Here is a 25,349-nt window from a genome sequence, read left to right on the forward strand (position 1 = left end):
TGGCCATATATCACAAACCCCTGAGGTGACTTATTGCTATTATAAACTGGTTACCAACATAAATAGAGCAGTAATAATAAATATTTAGTCATACCAATGGTATACGGTCTGATATACCACGGCTTTCAGCCAATCGGCATTCAGGGCTCGAACCACCCAGTCTATAAATATATATTTTCTACAGACCTCTAAACAGATGAAAGGGTTAGTTATCATAATCTTTGGCCCTAATCATGACACCAAAATGGATGCAATTGCGCCCCCATGAGAATATTGTGAAGAAAAAAACAGACAAGACAAGAGCGTATGCAAACGACAAAAACGAAGAGCACAACTTTCGTCTCTATCGAAAAAGCGGCAAGCGTTGAATACATGACGTAGAGCACAGTTTAGTTGACAAACCGAAGATGGCGGAGTACCTGGCCTCCATTTTCGGCACAGAGAAAGACAAGTAGGTTATTTCGTCTTTTTGTGAAACTGCTGAAATAATAACGCATATTCGGTAAAACGTGCACGTTTTAACCCAACAAGCTATCAGTTTACTTACAAATACGACTGCTGCTGCACCCGTGGCTTTTCATTCAGACTTGTGTGGCTAGCTAGCTAGCGTAGCTTCCTGACTATACTGTAGGAGGCTAGCTAACTTGCTTGAATGGAGGAGGCGGCTTGGTTTGAAAATGTGGCATGTGCTGCGTCGCGTCAGTATCCCTCCAAATCGGCCAGACTAAGCTAAACCAGTCTTTGTTTTCTTAATGAATCTAGTATCACATGTTTTACAAGTTAGTAGCTAAATAGTTAGCTAGCTAGTTTGTATAACCTCGGTTTAGCTTGCTAAGCTAATCTGCAGCTAACTAGCGTGCTACTGTAGCTAGCTAACTCCACCTCTTTAGCTTTGCCCCGAGAGACGACTCCAGTGGCTTGGTAGCCTACTGCACAAGCACAACGAATCATGTTTTTGTTTTCCATTGTAGCTAGCTAGATGCAGCAACAAAACTATACAAAGCAAACACTAACATAGCCAGCTATCAACATCTAATTTGTTTATGTTCTTGTCCATATTCAAGGGTCAATTGTTCATTCTACTTTAAAATTGGAGCATGCCGACATGGGGACCGCTGCTCTAGGTTGCACAACAAGCCAACTTTCAGCCAGGTAAGCGTGCTTCTATGTCTTGAATATGATTCGTTAGCTAGGGGTTTATGGTAAGCAATTGCCCAATGTTTGTGTTATAGCCCACTAGAATTTCAGGACTTTCTTAGGTTTCTTTGTTAGCTAGCTAGCATGACTGATTATACTCACATTTGATTGTTTACTTGTTTGTGTGGAGATAGACGTATGGACTTCACCTTGTGTAGGATCAAATAATAATTAATGAAGTACTGAAACTTTGCAGTGTTGTCAATTAGCCCTAATTCCATTCATGTTTGCAATGTTGCTTCCATGTTCCAATGGGCCTACGCACATACTGCAATAACATAATGTGGGCAGATGTATGTAAAGTAGGCCTAAATGTTTGATGCTGTTTCCACTAACCCTGTGTACATTTACATTTCAGATTCCACGATGGGCTTAGCTACAGAAGTGTATATAACATTGTGTTCTGTTGCCTTTCAGAGAACCTGCATTATGATTTATGTGGATAGGGTTGGCAGCATGTCAATGCCTCTCAGTCAATATTTATAATCAGAAGAGAAGCAACTGCTGTTGGTAGGGTGACCACATTGAAAATATCCAAATGCGGGAAAACAGGATGATTTTGCGAGACATTCGTGGGACAGTGTAGCCTACATGAATACATGTTTTTTGCAGCTGCACTGAGCTAATTGAAGCACATGAAGCCTACTCTTTTGCCGAGCTCGCACAAAATTTGGTGATGCAGAAAGGAGAGACCGCATGTGTGGCTGTTTTTATGAAAGTCAGGGAATATTTGGCCATGGAACCATTTCTGGTTCTGAGAATTTAAAACGGTTAGGAAGGAAGACTTTTAAAAAATGGGATTGAGTGAAGTAGCAGCAATTACGTTGAATGAGCAACTGAGTATGGAGAGCCTTACAAATTACCTTATCTGTCAGTCTAACACAGCTATTTACTTACTTTTGTAGCTTTTCATCAGAAGCACACTTTTTGTAAGTAGTTTACTCACTGTCCGCTGCAAATCCTGAAAGGATTTGACATGTGATTGGTTGACTATATGACATTGGCCCGTCTCGTATTGTGCTGTGCAGAATATCAGAGATCCTCAACGATTGTGTTCAACATCACCAGTACCACGTCCTTATAATATATATCTTGTCATAAGCGCAACGGGACTGCAAAAGAGACAGATTGGAATGTACTTGTGGTCCTCTGTAGCTCAGCTGGTAGAGCACAGCGCTTGTAACGCCAAGGTAGTGGGTTCGATCCCCGGGACCACCCATACACAAAAATGTATGCACGCATGACTAAGTCGCTTTGGATAAAAGCGTCTGCTAAATGGCATATTATTATTATTATTATTATTATTACATTTTCATCAAATGAATAGGAAATCTGACTTAAATATAGACAAATCTACCCTTTTTTGTTGATAAAATGCGTGAGTGTCCTGCACAATCCGGGACATGTGGTCACCCTAGCCACTGGTGGGCTACTGCTGATTATGATATACATGATGCAATGGCAGACGGCACAACCTCAATGGAATGAAGTAGTGTTAGCCTGAATGTTAAATATTTTACTCCAACCTGGTACTTTTGACTATGCACACATTCACATGAACATGCAGCCAACCTCCCCCCTCATTTATAGTGACTGCTTGCCTGGCTCTGGCTCTTTGGTAGACATTCAATAGACACGATGGCAGTTCAATTTCCCTGTCATTGTGCTTCATTGAACAGCTCAGCCAGTTCATATCAAAAGACTTAATCTGACTCAACCCTAGGTCTCCAAACTCAGGATAGTTGCGCCTGGCCCCATGCTGAACCATGAGAAACAAAACAAAGCTTTCTATCAGAAGACTGATTGGATGATCGTCCTCTACCAGAGCATGTGGGCGGAGTTGAGCCGGTCTGTAAATCCCGTTCATTGGACTGGTCCTTGCTCAGCACTCCCGCGCTCCATGTCCTTTCCAACCGCTCCGCTAAAAACCGCTCTTCGCGCACAGGAGAGAAATAAACTGTAAGAAGCGCTCATCATTTCAAATAGGCTACATGTCATATTAAACAGCATATAAACACTCTAAATAGGTCAGGAGCCAGACAGGTACCCTAAGAAGGAAATTTATCATTTAAGCTCAATTTCAATTATTTCAAGGCTATAGCGTACAAATAAATACATTGTGAGGCATTTGCGAGTGCGACACACACACATTTTGTTGTATTAAATCAGTATGGTCTATAAATTGCGCATATATATAGGCTAAATACAAATTAAATGAAAAATGCTCAGTGCCTTTTGAATACATTTTTAGAAACAGGAGTTTGGCCAGTCTGTGGCTTTAGGCTCATGTGATGGTGCTCGGAGAGCAGGCCAATGGCGAAGAATACTCTCTCCGCGCTTGCAGAGCCACTGGGGATGCTAAACACCCTTCAGGCCAGGCTGGTCAGGATGCATTTTTGGGGGGGGGGGGTTAGGCCCAAAGGATTTTAGGTCAAATAACCCTATCAAAATGGAAAACTACTTGAAAGAGGTAATATGCCAGGCCTATTGGACCAAAATCAATTATGGCCTAACTTTTAAGAGATCTGATTTTAGTTTATAAATAGTTTGCTACAATGACACGTTTAGCTAGATACCCACCTCATTCCTTTCTGTTAGCATGTGCACGTAGTAAGTACACCATCATGCTTTCGGGATATGTCTTTTCAGATTCCACAATTATTCAATTTTTTCACATTAATTTTTATTCTCCCCTCGTGATGACGATATTGTCTCCGCTGCAACTCCCCAACGGGCTCGGTAAAGGCGAAGGTCGAGTCATGCGTCCTCAGAAACATGACCCGCCACGCTTCGCAACACCCGCTCGCTTAACCCGGAAGCCAGCCGCACCAAATGTGTCGGAGGAAACCCAGTTCAACTGATGACCGAAGTCAGCCTGCAGGCGCCCGGCCCACCACAAGGAGTCGCAAGAGCGCGGTGAGCCAAGTAAAGCCCCTAACCCGGACGACGCTGGGCCAATTGTGCGCCGCCATTTGGGACTCCCGGTCACGGATCAAACCCCAGGCTGTAGTGACGCCGCAACACTGCGATGCAGTGCCTTAGACCTGGGAGGCCCCCCACAATGATTCTTTAGTTGTGGACACTACATCACCACACTCCCTCTCTTGTTCCTCCTCATCTTTGTAAATCACCTTGATTAAAAAAAAAAAAATCAGTTTCTTTATGAAAATATGTAGCGTACTTGATGACAGTAGCTAAAGCAAGGGGCTATAACGGCACACAGGTAAACTACAAATGCATGCTGGGACGGGCATGCCCTGAGCTCGGGAAGTGAGTGCTACTGGAGCGGGCCAGAAGGCCGACGCTCCAGCCTTTGGGAAACTCGCTGCACGCTCCAGCCTTTGGGAAACTCGCTGCACGCTCCAGTCAAATTGGGTTCGCTCCGCTCACATATTCTGTCCTAATAATAATAATGTCCTCTACCCCAACTTCTCTGAAATACAGCCCATAGATTCTAAGGAGAGATTCGACTCCTACGTCAGTAAACACAATAGCGTATTTACGTCAATCAGGGAACTAGACTCATTTGGAATCTACAAGAATTCAATTGAATGATTTATCTCTTTTATTCTTGTCATCCCCGGCAGACCATCTTGATTCAAAACATCTACCGTAACCCCCAAAACAGTGCACAGACGGCCGACGCCTCTCGCTGTAAGTCCAAAGATCTGTTAGCCTCGGGTTCAGAAATCCCTCCTCTTCTCCTGCTCCCCATATGTAGGTCACGTAGCAGCCGAGCTGTGAGGGACTGCCTCAGCACTGTTAGCAGGGAACCCAACATTACAGTACCTCTCTCACACTTCGGCTACTGTAACTTCTCCTCCCAGTCCCCCCCCTAAATAGCAAACCATTACTACCAGATAAATAAACAGGATGCTCCTCAATCTGTTTTGTATTGTCAAATATTTATGTTGCCTCAGTCTCTGCCCTCTCATACGCAATCTCTCAGCCACTCAAAAAAAAAAACATTCCATTCTTCTATAGGCTATGTTGACCAATTTAAATCCCAAACTACCTTGAGCACAAGTCCTGTAATTGGGTAATGCATCTTCTAAGCATTTGGTGAGTGTAGACCTAGTTGTAACCCTCCACTGTGTGAGCAGTACCCAGTGTTGAGCCCTGTCTTACCAGAGCTGATGCCTGTCCTCTCACACAGGTAGGTAGGTATGGCTGTGGACTCTCACAGGATCCTGTCTGTCCCACTGTCCTGTCTGTCTGCCACTGTTCTGTTCTCTTCTGATGACTGACTTTCCAAACAAGGATCCCAGAACTAGCCAAACACCTCCCTCCTTCCTTATTCCAGAGATGGCTTCACATGTGCTTTACTTAGATGGCTTTTGTACTGTAACCTATTCACAAACAGCTATTTCCTTTGGGGAAATGTATTGGATTGAATTATCAACACATTAACACACAAGTCCTTGCTACCTCTCCAGTAACCCTTGTCAGTAATGTCTCTCTCTCTTTAACTGGCATTACAATGACTAGTTCTGAGTTCCTTGTGATTGCAGCCTCCTGTGACGCCCTGGCAGAGACGTCTGTGGTCAGGAGACACACAGTTACCTTCTCTTTCAGCATTTCAGATCACACCATGCACTCTATGGTTCAGAGCAGAGTTCCATAGAGGGGACTAATGAAGCTAGTCATGGCTTCAAATGTGTAAATTGAGAACGTCTTAGCTGACCCTAGTGTGTTCTCTTCAGGGCCTGTTGTAAGGAGCATGATACCTTATCTAATTTAACTTTCTTCCCCCAAAACCCCCATTTCTGCTTGACCTGTATCACAAAAATGTCCGTTTTGTATTTCAGACCATTGCCCTCTTGAACATTTACCGTAACCCTCAAAACACTGCCCAGTCTGCCGATGGTATACGCTGTAAGTTCCCCCTACGTTTGCAGGGCCCTGCGGCATGGACCGCTCATTATACTATACAGTTATCTGGTGGACACCTTCCTACCTACACTGCAACACCTCCATTATACTATACAGTTATCTGGTGGACACCTACCTACCTACACTGCAACAACACCTCCATTATACTATACAGTTATCTGGTGGACACCTACCTACCTACACTGCAACAACACCTCCATTATATTATACAGATTTCTGGTGTACACCTTCCTACCTACGCTGCAACAACACCTCCATTATATTATACAGTTATCTGGTGTACACCTTCCTACCTACACTGCAACAACACCTCCATTCGCCAGGAAACAGCTATAGCTTAGATATTTTTCCTGGAAAACATTTAGTTTTGTTTTTAGTAGCCTAGACCTGAATTGAATTTGCCCACCCAACACCCATATGCTATTATATTCCTATTAGCTGAACCCATAAATGTACACCGTTTTCCCTGGAGGCCTCACTGTGAACCTGATGTGATGGGCTCAGTGTAGTTGTGTGTGTATAGCCTTCCCCATGACAAGAACTATTGCTCATGCGAAATATAAATTATGAAGTAGTATTTTTGTGATGGAGAAGGTCAGACGTCCCTTGATCAATAGCTCTGAAAAGCATACCTTTCCCATAGACCCCCTCTGACTGACAAGATGTCAGGTATATATTTACCTAGCCTAGGTTCTTATGTCGATTAGTATGAGTAAATGTATCATGCTTGCGTTCTATTGCATTCAGTTTAATACCAAGACCACAGGCAGGTAGAGATGGGAAGCGGTCCTTTCTTTCAGGTTGTATGTTATGGAAAAACGTCTTCTGAAATGCATTGAATGTTTCTATATTTTGCTAGACTTTCAACTTCCTAAATAGACTCTGGTTTTGCATGTATTTCTTGCTCATACTAGCTTCGTTGGCACTCAGTTTCAGCACCAGCCAGCTTCACTGTCAGTGTTCTCAAACGGCGTCATTGGACCTGGCTTGTGCTGAGACGATGTCATTAAGGTTGTTGTTGCAAAACGTCATCTTAATGTTTACAATAACTAATTGATCAAATAAAAATTACAATTCTAATAGATTACTGGCCAGATTTACTCAGCTGTTGCACCATTGTAATGTTTATCTGGTGATTTCCAAGGGGGATAAAGTAATTGAACATAAAGTTAAAATGATGGCTATAGGACAAATATGAAACAAAGTTAACCTGTACGTTAGTTTCATGGTTTAGCTTGGTATTTTGTCTTTATATTCTCGTAAATCGTTGGATTTGAAATTGCGCTGATGCAAATGCTTAGTGACTCTGCCACTGCCTCCACATAGCTGTTTTCTCACTGGTTATTTGTTCATGGTTTTAGGTGCCGTCAGCGACGTGGAGATGCAAGAGCACTATGACGAGTTCTTTGAGGTGAGTGACCTCGGCATGGGAGACTTGTGATGTTTCACCTTATCTCTGCTAAACCTGCCTGTTTTACACGGTATCAACTTCCTCTCTCCCATTTACTTTCAAAACGGGGTCAATTCTGCTGTGCCAATATTGGCCCTGTTCAGTGTTCACTGATGTAAAAGGGGCAGTATTTGTACAGCGGAGGATATGTAGTTGGGTAATAGAAAAGACCCTCAGTGAGACTAAGTCAGCCGTGTAGAAACCATGGGCATGTTCGACATTGCAGCTGACTTTGAAGGCGAGTCGAGGCTAACTGATCTACAAATCACCTCGTATCATAAATAACTACTCAATATTATTTGTAGATTAGTCGGTCACAATTTACCCATGATACATCATGGTTTTGATGCTCTCGAACAGGGCCTCTTGTCAGTGCATTATGTCATTGGTTTGACCTGCGGTGATGACCTGTCCTCCTAAAGTATTAATAGAATCATGTTGGGGTCGTTTCCAGGGGCAGGTGGTTGTTTACTGCTGCTGCTTAGAATGCCTTTAAAGAAGAGTCTAGACTACTGGGTCTCTAGATACAGTCTAGTGATTAGTGGATCTACACTGAGCAAAAATAGAAACGCAACATGTAGTGTTGGTCCCATGTTTCATGAGCTGAAATAATAGATCCCAGAAATTTTACATGCGCACAAAAATATTATTTATCTCATTTTGTGGTCAAATTTGTTTATATCCCTGTTAGTGAGCATTTCTCCTTTGCCAAGATATTCCATCCACCTGACAGGTGTGGGATATCAAGAAGCTGATTAAACAGCATGATCATTACACAGGTGCACCTTGTGCTAGGGACAATAAAAGGCCACTTTTAAAATGTGCAGTTTTGTCACACAACACAATTCCACAGATATCTCAAGTTTTGAGGGAGCGTGCAATTGGCATGCTGACTGCAGGAATGTCCACCAGAACTGTTGCCAGAGAATTGAATGTTAATTTCTCTCATAAGCCACCTCCAATGTCGTTTTAGAGAATTTGGCAGTACATCCAACCGGCCTCACAACCGTGTGGGCGAGAGGTTTGCTGATGTCAACAGAGTGCCCAATGGTGGGGTTATGGTGTGGGCAGGCATAAGCTACGGCCAACAAACACAATTGCATTTTATCAATGGCAATTTGAATGCACAGCGATACCGTGACGAGATCCATTGTCGTGCCATTCATCCGCCACATGATAATGCACGGCCCCATGTCGCAAGGATCTGTACACAATTCCTGGAAGCTGAAAATGTCCCAGTTGTTCCATGGCCTGCATACTCACCAGACATGTCACCCATTTGAGCATGTTTGGGATGCTCTGGATCGACATGTACGACAGCGTGTTCCAGTTCCCGCCAATATCCAGCAACTTCGCACAGCCATTGAAGAGGAGTGGAACAACATTCCTCAGGCCACAATCAACAACCTGATCAACCCTATGCGAAGGAGATGTCGCGCTGCATGAGGCAAATGGTGATCACACCAGATGGTGACTGGTTTTCTGATCCACGCCCCTACCTTTTTATTTAAGGTATCTGTTACCAACTGATACATATCTGTATTCCCAGTTGTGAAATCCATAGATTAGGACCTAATTTATTTCAATGACTGGTTTCCTTATATGAACTGTAACTCAGTAAAGTCTTTGAAATTGTTGCATGTTGCGTTTATATTTTTGTTCAGTATAGTTATTAGTGGATCTAGTGATTTTAGTGGATCTTTAAATAAAGTCTGGACTAGTGGGTCTCCATGGTGCTGCTTTACTTATCAATCAGTGAAAGTTTTGTCACCTATGATCCTTCCCCATCTTCTGGTCCTACAGGAGGTCTTCACAGAGATGGAGGAGAAGTACGGAGAGGTGGAGGAGATGAACGTGTGTGACAACCTCGGAGACCATCTGGTCGGCAACGTCTATGTGAAGGTGAGGGTCAGAGATCCCATGTCAGCCGTGTTAAATTCTCCCTGCATCCGTCCTCAGTGTGTTGTGTTAATCTGTCTGGAGAAACAGGAAAACGTCCCCTTTTTATAGTAGCTGATCTTTATAGTCAGTCGACCTTCATCAGAGCATGAATCTGTCTAAATGGCCTCTTTCTCTCCCTCTGTGTGTGTGTGTGTGTAGTTCCGGCGGGAAGAGGATGCAGAGAAAGCGGTGATGGACCTGAACAACCGCTGGTTCAACGGTCAGCCTGTCCACTCAGAGCTCTCCCCGGTCACTGACTTCAGGGAAGCCTGCTGTCGGCAGTATGAGATGGGGTCAGTGTCAATCTCTCTTTCTGATTGATATATCTATACACCACTGTGTCTGCGACCAACAACAATAACCAGGAACATAGTGATCTGTTTGCCTTGTTTCAGCACTGCATTCCACCATATTCTTACTCCAGACTAAACCAGGGGTGTAATCAGTAGTCCTAAAACTTTTTTCAACGTAAACCATTTACACCAAACGGAAAACGTTTTACACCGAAAACGAGAGTTTCTATTGGACAAATTCAGATAGATCCCTCCCTGTTTCTTTCAGTTTGCTTCCATTTAGTTCCGTCTGGTTCCTAGTGAATACACACCTGGGCAAAGCTTAAGTTTCCACCTCTTATCCAACAGGAAGAATGTAGGCCTGTCTCCCTGCAGCATATAACTCAGGCTGTCTGAAATGGCACCCTATTCCCTATGGGCCCTGGTCAAAAGTAGTGCACTATGTAGGGAATAGGGTGCCATTTGGGACGTAGCCTCAAGAGTTTTTCCATTGGAACTACCCATCGTTTGCTTAGGCTACAGTTGAACTGTTTGGCTAACTCCAGCAGGAGAGATGCATGTAGCTAGCTAGGCCTCTGCTTTGGAGTGCAGGGTGGTAAACGTGCTACTCAGTGGATACAGGTGGTGATTGGTAAAGCTTTTCACACACACACACACACACACAGTAACAGTTTTAACCCCCTGCTTGCCTTCCATCCACAGAGAGTGCACCAGAGGAGGCTTCTGTAACTTCATGCACCTGAAACCCATCTCCAGGGAACTCCGCCGGGACCTGTATGGACGCCGTAGAAAAGGGTATGACACATTCTAGGGAATGTTTGTATTCCAGGAAGACCTTGTTCTGTGTCACTGTCAACTTTTGACTGTTTTAGATTGAATGGTGAAGCATCCAAGACCATACTTGGCAGTGGTGTAAAGTACTTAAGTAAAAATACTTGAAAGTACTACTTAAGTAGTTTTTGGGGGGTATCTGTACTTTACTTTTTATATTTTTGACTACTTTTACTTCACTACATTCCTAAAAAAAAGTATGTACTTTTTACTCCATACATTTTCCCTGACACCCAAAAGTACTCGTTACATTTTGAACGCTTAGCAGGACAGGAAAATTGCCTAATTCACGCACTTAAAGAGAATCCCTGGTCATCCCTACTGCATCTGATCTGGCAGACTCACTAAATACATGCTTTGTTTGTAAATTATGTGTGAGTATTGCAGTGTGCTATTCGTAAATTTAAAAAAACAAGAAAATCGTGCCGTCTGGTTTGCTTAATATAAGGAATTTTAAATGATTTTTTACTTTTGATACTTAATTATATTTTAGCAATTACATTTACTTTTGATACTTATGTTTATTTAAAACCAAATACTTTTTGACTTTTACTCAAGTAGGATTTTACTGGGTGACTACCTTCAATCATTTTCTATTACGGTATCTTTACTTTTACTCAAGTATGATGATTGGGTACTTTTCCACCGCTGGTATTTGGGTAGTTGACTAATGTAAAAGCCTCCTTTGTTTTTGTATTCTCTAGGCTGGTTAAGTCATGTGCTGGCATTATGTGGTTCAAGCATTTTATTTCTCCCTTTCTAGCAAAGGAGGAGGAGGAGGAGGAGGACACCGCTCTCGCTCGCGATCCCGGGAAAGGCGTTCTCGCTCCCGGGACCGTGGCCGTGGTGGCGATGGCGGCAGAGGAGGCGGACGGGACCGCGAGAAACGGAGGTCCAGGGACCGGGAACGTTCTGGAAGATTTTAAGATGAGCCAAGACCTAATTATCCCCCTCTTCCACCCCTTGTCCCCCCTCCCCCCCTCCTCCCCCCGTGATGAAAAATGTGTGACATGTTGGAATCGTCGTTAATTTCTTTTTTCTTTTATCCCTTTTTTTAAAGACACAAATACAAGCTTGCGTTGCTTTCTCAATAAAACAGACTTTGTAGTGATTCTCTGCTATGTCCTCTATTATTGCTGCAGTTGGTCGGTGTTGGGAGTTACAATCTAGCAGGGAGAAGACTGGGTGAAAGGGTTTACACTACAGCGGAGGCCAGGGCTCTCCAACCCTGTTCCTGGAGCGATACCCTCCTGTAGGTTTTTTGCTCCAACTCCAGTTGTAACTAACAGCTTATCAACCAGCTAATTATTAGAATCAGTTGTGCTAGATTAGGGTTGGAGTGAAAACCTACAAGACAGTAGGTCTCCAGGAACATGGTTGGATTGGATTGGAGAGCCCTGGCATAGGCAATGAGTTTAAGAAATCCCTCTGTATTTACAACACGTTTGAATGTAATGTATGCAGGGTTTCCGAAGGTCGGTCCTGGGGCCCCCTCTGGGTGCATGTTTTGGTTTTTACCCTAGCACTACACAGCTGATTCAAATAACCATCTCATCAAGCTTTGATTATTTGAATCAGCTGTGTAGCTAGGACAAAAACCAAAATGTGCAACAGAGTTTTGCAGAGTTCCCTGTTGTTTTGATCGCAGCATTTGAATTCTGAAAAATACGAGGTCTAATCATAACGTCATTCGGACCTCTAGAAAAGGGCCGATCTCCAGAGTTGGATGATCGTTTTTTTCCGAGTTCCCAGTTGTTTTGAACGCACTGAAGTCGGAGATGTCCAAGTTCCCAGTTATTTTGAACGCACCAATAGTTACCAGTGCGTCATGAGTTGTATAGTTCAAATCAAATTGTATTGGCCACATGCGCCGAATACAACAAGTGCAGACATTACAGTGAAATGCTTACTTACAGCCCTTAACCAACAGTGCATTTATTTTTTTATAAAAAAGTAAAATAAAACAGCAAAGTGTTGAGGAAAAAGAGCAGAAGTAAAATAACAGTAGGGAGGCTATATATACAGGGGGGTACCGGTGCAGAGTCAATGTGCGGGGGCACCGGCTAGTTGAGGTAGTTGTAGTAATATGTACATGTGGGTAGAGTTAAAGTGACTATGCATAATGTCGTAGTAAATATATTTGTTATAGTGAATATGGAATATGATATGTTGAGTAAAATGTTGTGCTAAGATCTATTTAGGTCAGGAGCTGGTTATAAGTTCTGTTCCAATCCAATAACAATGGACAAAAGGGTCCTATCTTGTCAGCCTTGTCAGCAGGTGGCCAAGGACAACACCCACGCCATAGGCCTCTCAGTTCTTCCAACTCACGAGTTCTGCCTTGACACAAACACACACACACACACACACATCATTACTGTTAACACACACACACACAAAACCCCCTCTTTTAGGCTGAACATTTGAAGACAGAGAACCTGACTCAGAGCCAATGCAACAGTGACACTAGCCTGGAGGGGACCTCGCCCAACTCATCAGGACCAATCAGAAGATCAGAACTACTAGATTCAACCTACTTCATTTATTGCATAAAATGTCTGCACACAATGTTTCGGGGCTCTCTTCAGATAGCTCCCTAAGAGTTTGACGAACGAGTCCGTGCACGCGATTCCAGATATCTTTACCTCTGAATAAACTGCCTTTATTATACCATATCCACCCTGTCCAAAGTCTCTACTTGGTCTCAGTTCTCCAGTAAACTTGTGATTATCAACAATAAATAATTAAGAGTAGCAGCTAAATAATTAAGAGTAGCAGCAGTGTAAAAAGATGGGGTGGGAGGGCAGTGCAAATAGTTAGGGTAGCAATGATTAGCTGTTCAGGAGTCTTATGGCTTGGGGGTAGAAGCTGTTGAGAAGTCTTTTGGACCTAGACTTGGCACTCCGGTACCGCTTGCCGTGCGGTAGCAGAGAGAACAGTCTATGACTAGGGTGGCTGTAGTCTTTCACAATATTGAGGGCCTTCCTCTGACACCGCCTGGTATAGAGGCGTTCAAAACAACTGGGAACTACTTCAGTGCGTTCAAAACAGCTGGGAACTCGGAGAAAAAACGAGCTCCGACTGGGATCTCGAGCCTCTTTCTAGATCTCCGAGCTGACGATCATCGACGTGATGATTTGACCTAGTATTTTTCCGAGTACGGAAGCGTTCTGACCATGTCCCCAAAGGAACCCATCCGGATTATGTCTAATGGTTACGCAGGTGAACAACTCCATTGAAATTACCATGGGCAACTATGACATGCCCAGATCACCAGTTGGAAAAATACAAAGTCCTTACAATGAATAGTAACATTTACAAAAAAATATATTTACGACCATAAACCATACGTGAAAGGCACATTAACGCATTGAATGTCACATGTGATGCGCGAGTTGCGTATAGGCTCCGATGTTTCTGAAAATAACATTTGAATAGGTTCTCCACTTTTTGGAAATTAATATGAATAGATCCCTGGTAGACTTCCAACCGTTTCCCAATGTACTAATAACTTGTTTTCCCCAACGTTTCCCCAAATCTGCATCTCTGATTGGAGGAGGGGCAGAAATAGACTCCCTCGCTGCAGCCAATCAAAGTGCGCCCTAAACATGCATTCTTCCCCAACGATTGGCCAAGCTCCTCGCCCTGAAAGTGCTCTTTAATATCGCACTGTTCTAAAAGTCTCTTTCTATCGCCGGTGGACGATTCTTTACCTCTCCAGATTCCCAGATCATCAGATACATAGGTAAGTTGAAACTGATCGACCACGTGCAAGATGATGTTAGTGCTATTTTGGATGCACGTTTCTTTTATGATGCCCTGTTTCATTCATCGAAATATAGTCCTGTCTCCTTGTATATATATTTTTTATAATTATGGTGTACATACCTACTGAGTCATGGCAATCAAAATAATAGTATGAGGTGGGTACTACAATGACAGTTCGTGTTTTTAACAAGCACGTGGTTTATTTCCGGGGCCCAGAAACCTCCGAACATGGCTAGAAGGGATCCAACGTTTGTCAAATTAACGTCAGATTTCACTTTTCGTAGGAGAAGTACAGTACATTTAGGAGTTAGGGTTAGCTAAAATGCACACCAAAAAATCTTATTTTGACCCACCATATGGGACTATATGTGAACTGAGTACATGATTGCTCTGTGTTGAGAAATAAATGTTATCGTTTGAAAAAACAGTATTGAATGAATTGACCTGTGAATCATTCATCACATGGCACATTTATTGTTGTCTCTTTCTGTTCTGGTGACTGAGGGCTGCAGGTAATGAATTTGAGCTACACCTATACAGTTCATTTTGCCCCCCACAATTTGTCATGATTGAGTGCACTCTTGTGCCATGGCCCTGATAGTGGACTAAACCAAGCATATGTTTCTAGTATGGCCCTAAAAAGACAGTGCTCAATAATGCCTGTCAGAACTATTCAGAGGCAAAGCCATCAAGCCCATAGCAGGCGAAACTCCATGGGAAGGACGTTTCTGACGGCTCCACCAGAGTGGAGCAGAGACCAGTCTTTGTGGAATTTAGCTCCGACTACATTGATTCGCCTAAGGTGAAGTCTGTGGTTGTATTTGATTAAAGTTTATTGAAAAAGTATGGATTAAAGCAAACGAACAAAGGCACGCAATTACAAGGTAGGCGTTTAATAAGTTACATGTTTTAAAGTACTGACCTTCAGTGAATAATGTAGTCGTTGCTAGATTCCACAAAGTCTGGTCTCTGCTCCACTCCGTTGGTGGAGTCATCAGAAACGTCCTTTGCCATGGAGTTTAGTCCGCTATGGGCTTGATGGCTTTGCCTCTGAATAGTTATGAAAGGCATTATTGGGCACTGTCTTTTTAGGGCAGTTTTATTTATTATTATAGGGTTGTAGATACTGTCCTGTTTGATATTTACCTGTTTTTTGTTTTGTTTTGCAAGGCTATACATCATTGCACACTATCTTTTAATTCCACTACTTTTGGGAGTTCTGAAAGGATAATTTTTTATTTTTAAATCATACTTCTTGCGTTGCACCACTGTTTGTTGTCGAACTGATGCTAAAAAGTATTGAGAGTATCTGTTGAGAGAAATCTCCAAAGGCAGTTTGTCTCATGTAGTAATAACACTGTTACCACCGGTTTGTTGGGTCTGAAGGGTGTCTGCTCCACTTGTTTGGTTACACACCCTAGGCAAGCTGTGACGCAACACAACACCTCTGACCATTTCAGCCTCACTGCCACTCAGTGAACCTGTCTGCAAGGGGGATCAGATTGCAAATGAACCCACCCAAGGAACACTCAACCCTCTGCTCCCATATCTGCCATAGCAGTAGTAGACCTACGCTTTAACAGAAGTAGCTAGACCTGTAGTAGTAGTCCCATTAAGAAATGCACTGGCTCAGAAAGGAACGTTTCCTTTGGTCTCTCTCCGTCTCCCACCGTACCTTGTTTTCCTAAGGACACAATGCTCTCCTGTGGGTTTATTGTGTGCTGGTCATTTGGTGTCAAGCCACTCAGGCGAGGTTTGTGTCTTCAGCGCGGTTCAGAAAGAGGTCCATTTGAACAGCTGCTTGGAAGTGTACACTGCATATTAGTATTAGACGGGGGTAACCAAATGGACTGAACTCTCTGTCTGGGAATCCAAAGAATTAGTCCCATTTTAATAGGTTAGGGACAGTACGTTGTCTTGTTAATACGTTAGGGACAGTATGTTGTCTTGTTAATAGGTTAGGGACAGTATGTTGTCTTGTTAATACGTTAGGGACAGTACGTTGTCTTGTTAATACGTTAGGGACAGTACGTTGTCTTGTTAATAGGTTAGGGACAGTATGTTGTCTTGTTAATACGTTAGGGACAGTACGTTGTCTTGTTAATACGTTAGGGACAGTACGTTGTCTTGTTAATACGTTAGGGACAGTATGTTGTCTTGTTAATAGGTTAGGGACAGTATGTTGTCTTGTTAATACGTTAGGGACAGTACGTTGTCTTGTTAATACGTTAGGGACAGTACGTTGTCTTGTTAATAGGTTAGGGACAGTATGTTGTCTTGTTAATACGTTAGGGACAGTACGTTGTCTTGTTAATACGTTAGGGACAGTACGTTGTCTTGTTAATACGTTAGGGACAGTATGTTGTCTTGTTAATACGTTAGGGACAGTACGTTGTCTTGTTAATACGTTAGGGACAGTACGTTGTCTTGTTAATAGGTTAGGGACAGTATGTTGTCTTGTTAATACGTTAGGGACAGTACGTTGTCTTGTTAATACGTTAGGGACAGTACGTTGTCTTGTTAATACGTTAGGGACAGTATGTTGTCTTGTTAATACGTTAGGGACAGTACGTTGTCTTGTTAATACGTTAGGGACAGTACGTTGTCTTGTTAATAGGTTAGGGACAGTATGTTGTCTTGTTAATACGTTAGGGACAGTACGTTGTCTTGTTAATACGTTAGGGACAGTACGTTGTCTTGTTAATACGTTAGGGACAGTACGTTGTCTTGTTAATACTTTAGGGACAGTACGTTGTCTTGTTAATACGTTAGGGACAGTACGTTGTCTTGTTAATAGGTTAGGGACAGTACGTTGTCTTGTTAATACTTTAGGGACAGTACGTTGTCTTGTTAATAGGTTAGGGACAGTACGTTGTCTTGTTAATAGGTTAGGGACAGTACGTTGTCTTGTTAATACGTTGGGACAGTATGTTGTCTTGTTAATACGTTAAGGGTAGTACATTGTCTTGTTAATACTTTAGGGACAGTACGTTGTCTTGTTAATACGTTAAGGGTAGTACGTTGTCTTGTTAATAGGTTAGGGACAGTATGTTGTCTTGTTAATACTTTAGGGACAGTACGTTGTCTTGTTAATACGCTAAGGGTAGTACGTTGTCTTGTTAATAGGTTAGGGACAGTACGTTGTCTTGTTAATACGTTAGGGACAGTATGTTGTCTTGTTAATACGTTAGGGACAGTATGTTGTCTTGTTAATACGTTAGGGACAGTACATTGTCTTGTTAATAGGTTAGGGAGAGTACGTTGTCTTGTTAATAGGTTAGGGACAGTACGTTGTCTTGTTAATACGTTAGGGACAGTACGTTGTCTTCTATAACCTTGGGTCTATAGGCTATACAAATTAGCTGGGCACACACGATTACCTCGTTAATGATTAGCCTTTCTTGACAAGGGACATTTCTTTCAATCATTGTAGCGCTTCACGCCTAGCCACTCAGGTGTAGGAGCCAATTTAGCAATTGGCCTTTCGCATATTCAAAGTGAATGTTTTTTTTAAATTGACCTGAGGAAGTTCACTAACTTAAACGTCAAACGTGTTGAGGTACTGCGTCTGCCTGAGTAATTTGTAACTGAACTGTGGGGCTCGCAGTACCACTCTTAAGAGGGACATGCAGCATGCCATGCATGGTGGTGTCAGGTGTGTGTGCACCTCTCTTGGGGGTCAAACGTTTTTACAATTGTTTTGGTGTACATTTCTTTTCAGGAATATTCTTTAATGGCTTCCTGACTAATTTGTCAGAAGTCGTCAGTCTGTCCAGCAGTGTGTAATAGGAGACGGACAGACAGACAGCACCTCCTCGAATCCCACAAACATTCTGAAGACTGGCCTTTTGCTGCTCCTTCCCCTCTAACCACAGATACAGGGTCAGATCAGTTATCCTCCCACTAACCGGCTACAATTAGGACTGGGGTAAGGGGAATCTGATCCTAGATCTGTGCTTAAGAGCAGGACGGAGCCCATGTGCCATTTACTAGCCCATGTGCCATTTACCTTCCCAGGTGAGACATGCCTGCGGTACCCTCCCTTAAAGACAGCAGCGTCCTGGGCCCTATCGGCACTGTGTGCCCACACGCTGCCAGGCTACGCTTCAGCAACGGGGATGCCAACGGATCCGCCAAGATCCAGGAAGGGCCTTCACAACTCCCAACCAAGGGGGGCGTCAGAGACAAGCTAGAGGTGGAGGACATGGCTGGAACCATCCAGGCGGTGGGGGAGAGGAAGTGGATCCGTCCCGACCTGCCCAGCCGGTGCACCTGGAGACTGGGGGGCAACCATGCCGACTCCCCTCACACCCACCCTCAACAGTAAGACTGGTAACCCTCAACAGTAAGACTGGTAACCCTAACCCTCAACAGTAAGACTGGTAACCCTAACCCTCAACAGTAAGACTGGTAACCCTAACCCTCAACAGTAAGACTGGTAACCCTAACCCTCAACAGTAAGACTGGTAACCCTAACCCTCAGCAGTAAGACTGGTAACACTCAACAGTAAGACTGGTAACCCTCAACAGAAGACTGGTAATCCTAACCCTCAACAGAAGACTGGTAATCCTAACCCTCAACAGAAGACTGGTAATCCTAACCCTCAACAGTAAGACTGGTAACCCTCAGTAAAACTGGTAATCCTAACCCTCAACAGTAAGACTGGTAACCCTAACCCTCAACAGTAAGACTGGTAACCCTAACCCTCAACAGTAAGACTGGTAACCCTAACCCTCAACAGTAAGACTGGTAACCCTAACCTTCAACAGTAAGACTGGTAACCCTAACCCTCAACAGTAAGACTGGTAATCCTAACCCTCAACAGTAAGACTGGTAACCCTAACCCTCAACAGTAAGACTGGTAACCCTAACCCTCAACAGTAAGACTGGTAATCCTAACCCTCAACAGTAAGACTGGTAACCCTAACCCTCAACAGTAAGACTGGTAACCCTAACCCTCAACAGTAAGACTGGTAATCCTAACCCGCAACAGTAAGACTGGTAATCCTAACCCTCAACAGTAAGACTGGTAATCCTAACCCGCAACAGTAAGACTGGTAATCCTAACCCGCAACAGTAAGACTGGTAATCCTAACCCTCAACAGTAAGACTGGTAATCCTTTGTTATTCCTTCCACCTGCCTCCTCCTTCTCTACTGATTTCCACTTTGTTCACCTGTCCATCTTTTAGTCAGATTCCATCAATGTTGTATGAGCATTGAGCATTCATCAACTTCAATGAGTTAGTCAGCTAAACTCCCTCCCTCCTCCCTCCAGGACCAAAGCCCCTAAAATCCTTACCAACATCCTCCAGAGGATCGGTGACACCCCGCTGGTGTGCATGAACAAGATCCCCAAGACCTTCGGCCTCAAGTGTGAAATCTGTGAGTTGATCAGGGTGTCTTTTCTCAGAACCCTTTTGGGATGAATGGAGAAACCTTAACTTGCTACATGGGTGGAAATGTTTCCCACGCAATGTTTCAGCCTCGTGTGGGCACTTTTCTCACGGAGAGTTACCCATTTATCCGTGCCACCATGATAAAACCTATCCTTCACCCATTTATCCGTGCCACCATGATAAAACCTATCCTTCACCCATTTATCTGTGCCACCATGAAAAACCTATCCTTCACCCATTTATCCTTGAACTTTGCATTATCTGCCAATTAGACATAGTCCAGAGAATACTGTTGAAACAGGAGAGGGGGCCTTCAAGGCGCTCTTCCCCCTCAACGTCTCTTTCTGTTTAGACATACATATAACACAGGCAGTCAAACCCTTTTTGATTGGTCGGCTTAAGAAGTCATGTGAATTGGATTTACTTTGGGGCGTCTGGACCTTTTTTAGGGGGGGGGGTTTCAGCTGACTACTTTGTAGAATCCTTCATGCTTGACTCCATAATCCCATTTGGGATTTGTTGCCAGTTATATTGTATCCAATGTAACAGTTTAATTCTATTGTTGGCTTAGGACTTTAGCACAGCAATGAATGACCTCACTTGTGCTTCATACATTTTATAGTGTAAGCTTATAATAAATGTCTGAGCATACTGTATATTACACAATGGGTCAGATGCATACGTGAAAGTAAAATTCTTCCAGATACTGTGAGCTGAGTTTGATTTAGTTTGCCTGGTACAATGGAACCAATGGAGTAGCTCCAAAAGTGCAAACTCTAAACTAAATGAAATGAACATGTTTGACCCAGGTCTGGTTACATTATCAGATATTTTCAGACAAGGTGGTGTTTTAATTCAGAATTTAAAAACATTTGAATCTGTGTGTGATAATCCATTGTGTATCATTCTGTTTTGCCTCTGTGCAGTGGCCAAGTGTGAGTACTTCAACGCGGGCGGCAGTGTGAAAGATAGGATCAGTCTGCGTATGGTGGAGGATGCAGAGAGAGCAGGACATCTGAAACCAGGAGACACCATCATAGAGCCCACCTCAGGGAATACAGGTAACTGTGTGGGTGTGTTACATCACAGTAAATGATTAGGGATGTGTCTCTCTAGTAGTAGATTCACTGAATAATGTGTGTGTGTGTGTGTGTGTGAGACAGGTATCGGTCTGGCCCTGGCTGCAGCTGTGAAGGGTTACCGCTGTATCATTGTCATGCCTGAGAAGATGAGCATGGAGAAGGTAAGCCCCTCCATTTACATTATGGAACTGAAGATCATTTAGGACTTCTCTATGCCTGCCTCATCAATCTCCTCTCTGGGAATTTCACAGGACCTATTTGATTGTGAAGTTTGCACATATGATAATGAAAACGCTGCCTGTCTGTGTGTTTGCGTGCGCCCAGGTGGACGTTTTGAGAGCCCTGGGCGCAGAGATCGTCCGTACGCCCACCAGCGCTCGCTTCGATTCCCCAGAGTCTCACGTGGGCGTGGCCTGGCGTCTGAAGAATGAGATCCCCAACTCTCACATCCTGGACCAGTACCGTAACCCTAGTAACCCCCTGGCCCACTATGACACCACAGCAGAGGAGATACTGGAGCAGTGTGACGGTGAGACAGACTTCCTGTCAGATCCCTCCCTCTGTTGTTCTGTCTTTCCTTCTCTCTAGTCTTACTGGCTCTCTCTCTCTCTCTGACTCTCGCTCTCAAAAAATACTGTGATTGAAGAAAAATAGTGCAGAGATTAAGTTATTTAGAAATGTAAGTAAATTATTTCTACACACTTTTTACCTGGTTTAGGTTCAGAATGGAGTATTTTTTTCTCTCAAAAAAATAAAAAATATATTAAACACGTTTTTATTTGACTCCGACACCTACGACCCATTCAAAACCTTGTCGCGACCCACTAGTTGAGAATCGTTGTTATACAAGTGTGTGTGTCTGAATAAGGTTTAACTCATGGTTTTGGTCAATAGCAAAGCGTTGTCTGAGCAGTTGTGTTGGCTTGTAGCCCTCATTGATACACTGTTAATTTACATGATTTGTCTCCATCTGTATGAGCTAACCTGACACCCTCCTCATCTGTGACCTGGCAGGTAAAGTGGACATGCTGGTGGCAGGCGCGGGCACAGGCGGCACCATCACTGGCATTGCCCGCAAACTGAAGGAGAGGTGCCCCGACATCAAGGTGAGTGAGCTCTGGGTGTCCACCTGGGAGCATTTCCCTCCCCAGGTGTCATCTGACTAGGGTTGAGAGCATTTCAATTGAAATTCCTATTCAAGTATGGAAAGATCCATACAAATAGAATCAGTCTCAACTTGGATCTTCAAATTCACTACTTCAACACGACTGAATAGAAATGGTTCTGGTTCTGATCAGAGGCTATGGCAGTCCTTACTGGGTGTTAACGTGTTAACTTGTGTGTGTGTGGTGTGGTTCTGTGTGGTTCGGTCTGGTGTGGTGTGGTTCTGTCTGGTTTGTGTGGTCAGATCATCGGTGTGGACCCTGAAGGCTCCATCCTGGCTGAACCTGAGGAGCTGAACAAGACCGACAAGACCCAGTACGAGGTGGAGGGCATCGGATACGACTTCATCCCCACTGTACTGGACAGATCAGTGAGTCAGATGGACACACACACACTCGCACACATACATACACACTCACATACACTACCTCACCAGTGTGTGTTTACCTGTAGGTGGTGGATAGCTGGTACAAGTCTAACGATGAGGAGTCCTTCAACATGTCCCGTATGCTGGTCAGAGATGAGGGCTTGCTGTGTGGTACGTTTGTCACCTTTTAGTCTCTCTGTCATTCATCTCACTGTCACCAGTGTCGACTCTATGGCCATGTTGCAGGTCATCCTTATTGCACATACCCACATCAAATGAATGTGGTTAAAGTGGCATTCAATACTTATCCAGACACTGGGATATCTGATCATCTGCACATTCCCACTTCAATAAAACCACCTGGAACGCTGCCTATGTCATAGTTTTGATTTGTGGGTTGACCTGGCCACGAGTCATCATGCCAACGTGTGCCCAGTGTTCACCAGTGAGCCCGTCTCTTGACCCCTGTGCCAGGTGGCAGCTCGGGCACGGCCATGGCAGCGGCGGTGAGGGTGGCCAAGGACCTGAAGGAGGGCCAGCGGTGTGTGGTCATCCTGCCAGACTCCATCCGCAACTACATGTGAGGAACCAGGGTCTAGACCATCATTAAATATACTGTTATACTTGACTATAATATACTGTAGTTCTATAGTGAATCTAATGATCTGTCAGCGTTTAGCTTAGCCTGACCCCTTGTGGCCATGTCTGAATATTGCAGCTGTTGCCTCATGCAGGCGTCACTGATTTATGATCCCCTCTTTAATCTGAACCATTAACAGAGCTGTTCCCAGTGGATGAAGTAACCAACAACCCTTCTCTTTAATCTGAACCATTTAACAGTTGTTCCCAGTGGATGAAGTAACCAACAACCCTTCTCTTTAATCTGAACCATTTAACAGTTGTTCCCAGTGGATGAAGTAACCAACAACCCTTCTCTTTAATCTGAACCATTTAACAGTTGTTCCCAGTGGATGAAGTAACCAACAACCCTTCTCTTTAATCTGAACCATTTAACAGCTGTTCCCAGTGGATGAAGTAACCAACAACCCTTCTCTTTAATCTGAACCATTTAACAGCTGTTCCCAGTGGATGAAGTAACCAACAACAACTCTTCTCTTTTTTTCAGGACCAAGTTCCTGAGTGACAAGTGGATGTTCCAGAAAGGCTTCCTGAAGGAGTCAGACATCATGGTGAACAAACCCTGGTGGGTCTGAATAAACCCTGGTGGGTCTGTGTCTCTGAACAAACCCTGGTGGGTCTGTGGGTCTGAATAACCCCTGGTGGGTCTGAATAACCCCTGGTGGGTCTGAATAACCCCTGGTGGGTCTGTGTCTCTGAATAAACCCAGGTGGATCTGTGGGTCTGAACAAACCCTGGTGGGTCTGGGTCTCTGAATAACCCCTGGTGGGTCTGTGAGCCTGAATAAACCCTGGTGGGTCTGTGTCTCTGAACATGTCTTCATCTAGTGATCCATTGTCTATTTGTTTGTAGTTTTCTCTTAAAGGTGCAATATGTAGCTCTGTGGGCGACCTGACCAAACTCACATAGAAATGGGAGTTATAGATCTGTCATTCTAATTGGAAGCATGTCTAAGAAGCAGTAGATCTGTTCTATGTGTGCCATTTCTGTGCTTCCTTTCGTTAAGTGCAGTTTTGCGTCTTTTTACTTTCGGTTTTGTACTACAGCTGAAAATACAGTTAAATTCAGTTGAAAGTACAGCTGAAAGTACAGCTGAAAATACAATATATTTTGTTAATTGAAAATAGATTTCACAGAGGTTTAGATGGTACAATGATTTTCAACATTGCTTGTTTTGTCACAAACTGATATCAGGCGTAAATTGTAGAGTTTTAGCAACCAGGCGATGGCGGGGCGATTTCTGCATATTGTGCCTGTATTTTGTTTTTATTTCTATAATTGGTTGTCTCTCTCTCTCTCTCTGCCCCCCACCCCCAGGTGGTGGAACCTGAAGCTGCAGGGGTTGAACCTCTCTGCCCCTCTGACCGTCCTGCCCACGGTCAGCTGTCAGAAGACCATCAAGATCCTGAAGGAGAAAGGCTTTGACCAGGCCCCTGTAGTGGACGCGGCTGGGTGGGTGTCCTCCTGCACTCCTTCACTGTCTCATCTCCTGCCTCTTTCATTCACAGTGGTCGCATCCCAAAATGGAGCCCTATTCCCTTCATAGTGCACTAATGTTGACCGTGTAGGGAATAGGGTTCCATTTGGGATGCGTCCATTATCTTTGTGCAGCTTACCAGTTCATGGTGAAGAAATTCAATTATTGTAGAGAATTTGAAGATAACTTCCTTTTGACATAACCCTGGAATTCAATTAATTTAGTATTATTGATTTCTAAATGTTGTAAACCCATGTTTCACTTCTGGACACTCAAAACTGTAACTAGGCCACTCAGGAACTTTCAATGTTGTCTTGGTAAGCAACTCCAGTGTAGATCTGGCCTTGTGTTTTAGGTTATTGACCTGCTGAAAGGTGATATTTGTCTTGCAGTGTCTGTTGGAAAGCAGACTGATGACCATCTGATTCAAGTCAACTGTTCTGGTGACATAATCCATGGGTAGTGTTGTTCTGCTGCTAAAATAACTGTGTGTGTAGGCTGATCCTAGGAATGGTTACTCTGGGGAACATGCTGGCCTCAGTGCTGGCTGGGAAGGTCAAACCCTCAGACCCGGTCAACAAGGTGATCTACAACCAGTTCAAACAGGTCAGTCACACACACGTGTTCGCAAGCATACACGTTTTCATTAAGTAGTGCAAATAGGGCTCTCGCGCACACACACACACACACACACACTGTAACCACCAATGTTTGTTTATATGATGAAACAGTCCTCTCTATCTCACATCTCATCCTATTCTCAGATCCGTCTGACTGATAACCTTCACGTCTCATTCTGTTCTCAGATCCGTCTGACTGATAACCTTCACGTCTCATTCTATTCTCAGA

The 25,349-nt window shown here is 43.7% G+C and overlaps 3 protein-coding genes across 3 annotated transcripts in view; 2 read left to right on the forward strand and 1 right to left on the reverse strand.

The window, feature by feature from the left end:
• LOC311109743 (splicing factor U2AF 35 kDa subunit-like) lies at positions 1-11,716 on the forward strand. The gene is made up of 8 exons (XM_084152717.1): positions 1-451; positions 1,065-1,152; positions 6,006-6,072; positions 7,452-7,501; positions 9,344-9,442; positions 9,641-9,774; positions 10,477-10,569; positions 11,369-11,716. The coding sequence occupies exons 1-8, from the start codon at positions 408-410 to the stop codon at positions 11,529-11,531; spliced, it is 738 nt and encodes a 245-aa protein (XP_084008843.1). The 5' UTR covers positions 1-407; the 3' UTR covers positions 11,532-11,716.
• Positions 9,456-18,205, reverse strand: LOC311109516 (uncharacterized protein; the record flags this gene model as incomplete). The annotated part of the gene is made up of 3 exons (XM_084152435.1): positions 9,456-9,517; positions 15,296-17,308; positions 18,185-18,205. The coding sequence occupies 2 exons, from the start codon at positions 18,203-18,205 to the stop codon at positions 16,253-16,255; spliced, it is 1,077 nt and encodes a 358-aa protein (XP_084008561.1). The 3' UTR covers positions 9,456-9,517; positions 15,296-16,252.
• The window catches only part of cbsa (cystathionine beta-synthase a), a 15,977-nt gene continuing 4,856 nt past the window's right edge, over positions 14,229-25,349 (forward strand). The window contains exons 1-13 of the mRNA XM_084152716.1: positions 14,229-14,350; positions 18,391-18,696; positions 19,651-19,757; positions 20,698-20,832; positions 20,935-21,014; positions 21,178-21,382; positions 21,868-21,959; positions 22,262-22,387; positions 22,471-22,555; positions 22,859-22,964; positions 23,511-23,588; positions 24,341-24,475; positions 24,998-25,106. Coding sequence (XP_084008842.1) covers positions 18,398-18,696; positions 19,651-19,757; positions 20,698-20,832; positions 20,935-21,014; positions 21,178-21,382; positions 21,868-21,959; positions 22,262-22,387; positions 22,471-22,555; positions 22,859-22,964; positions 23,511-23,588; positions 24,341-24,475; positions 24,998-25,106 — 1,557 coding nt within the window. The 5' untranslated portion in view covers positions 14,229-14,350; positions 18,391-18,397. The remainder of the gene's footprint in view (positions 14,351-18,390; positions 18,697-19,650; positions 19,758-20,697; positions 20,833-20,934; positions 21,015-21,177; positions 21,383-21,867; positions 21,960-22,261; positions 22,388-22,470; positions 22,556-22,858; positions 22,965-23,510; positions 23,589-24,340; positions 24,476-24,997; positions 25,107-25,349) is intronic.

This window comes from Coregonus lavaretus (assembly GCF_964263955.1).
Source record: "Coregonus lavaretus genome assembly, chromosome: 35".
Lineage (NCBI taxonomy): Eukaryota > Metazoa > Chordata > Actinopteri > Salmoniformes > Salmonidae > Coregonus > Coregonus lavaretus.

Coding starts and splice junctions, on each gene's coding strand:
- LOC311109743 (XM_084152717.1), top strand. CDS start 408: ATGGCGGAGTACCTGGCCTCCATTTTCGGCACAGAGAAAGACAA. Junction 452..1,064: donor TTCGGCACAGAGAAAGACAA/GTAGGTTATTTC, acceptor TCCATATTCAAG/GGTCAATTGTTCATTCTACT. Junction 9,775..10,476: donor TGTCGGCAGTATGAGATGGG/GTCAGTGTCAAT, acceptor TTCCATCCACAG/AGAGTGCACCAGAGGAGGCT.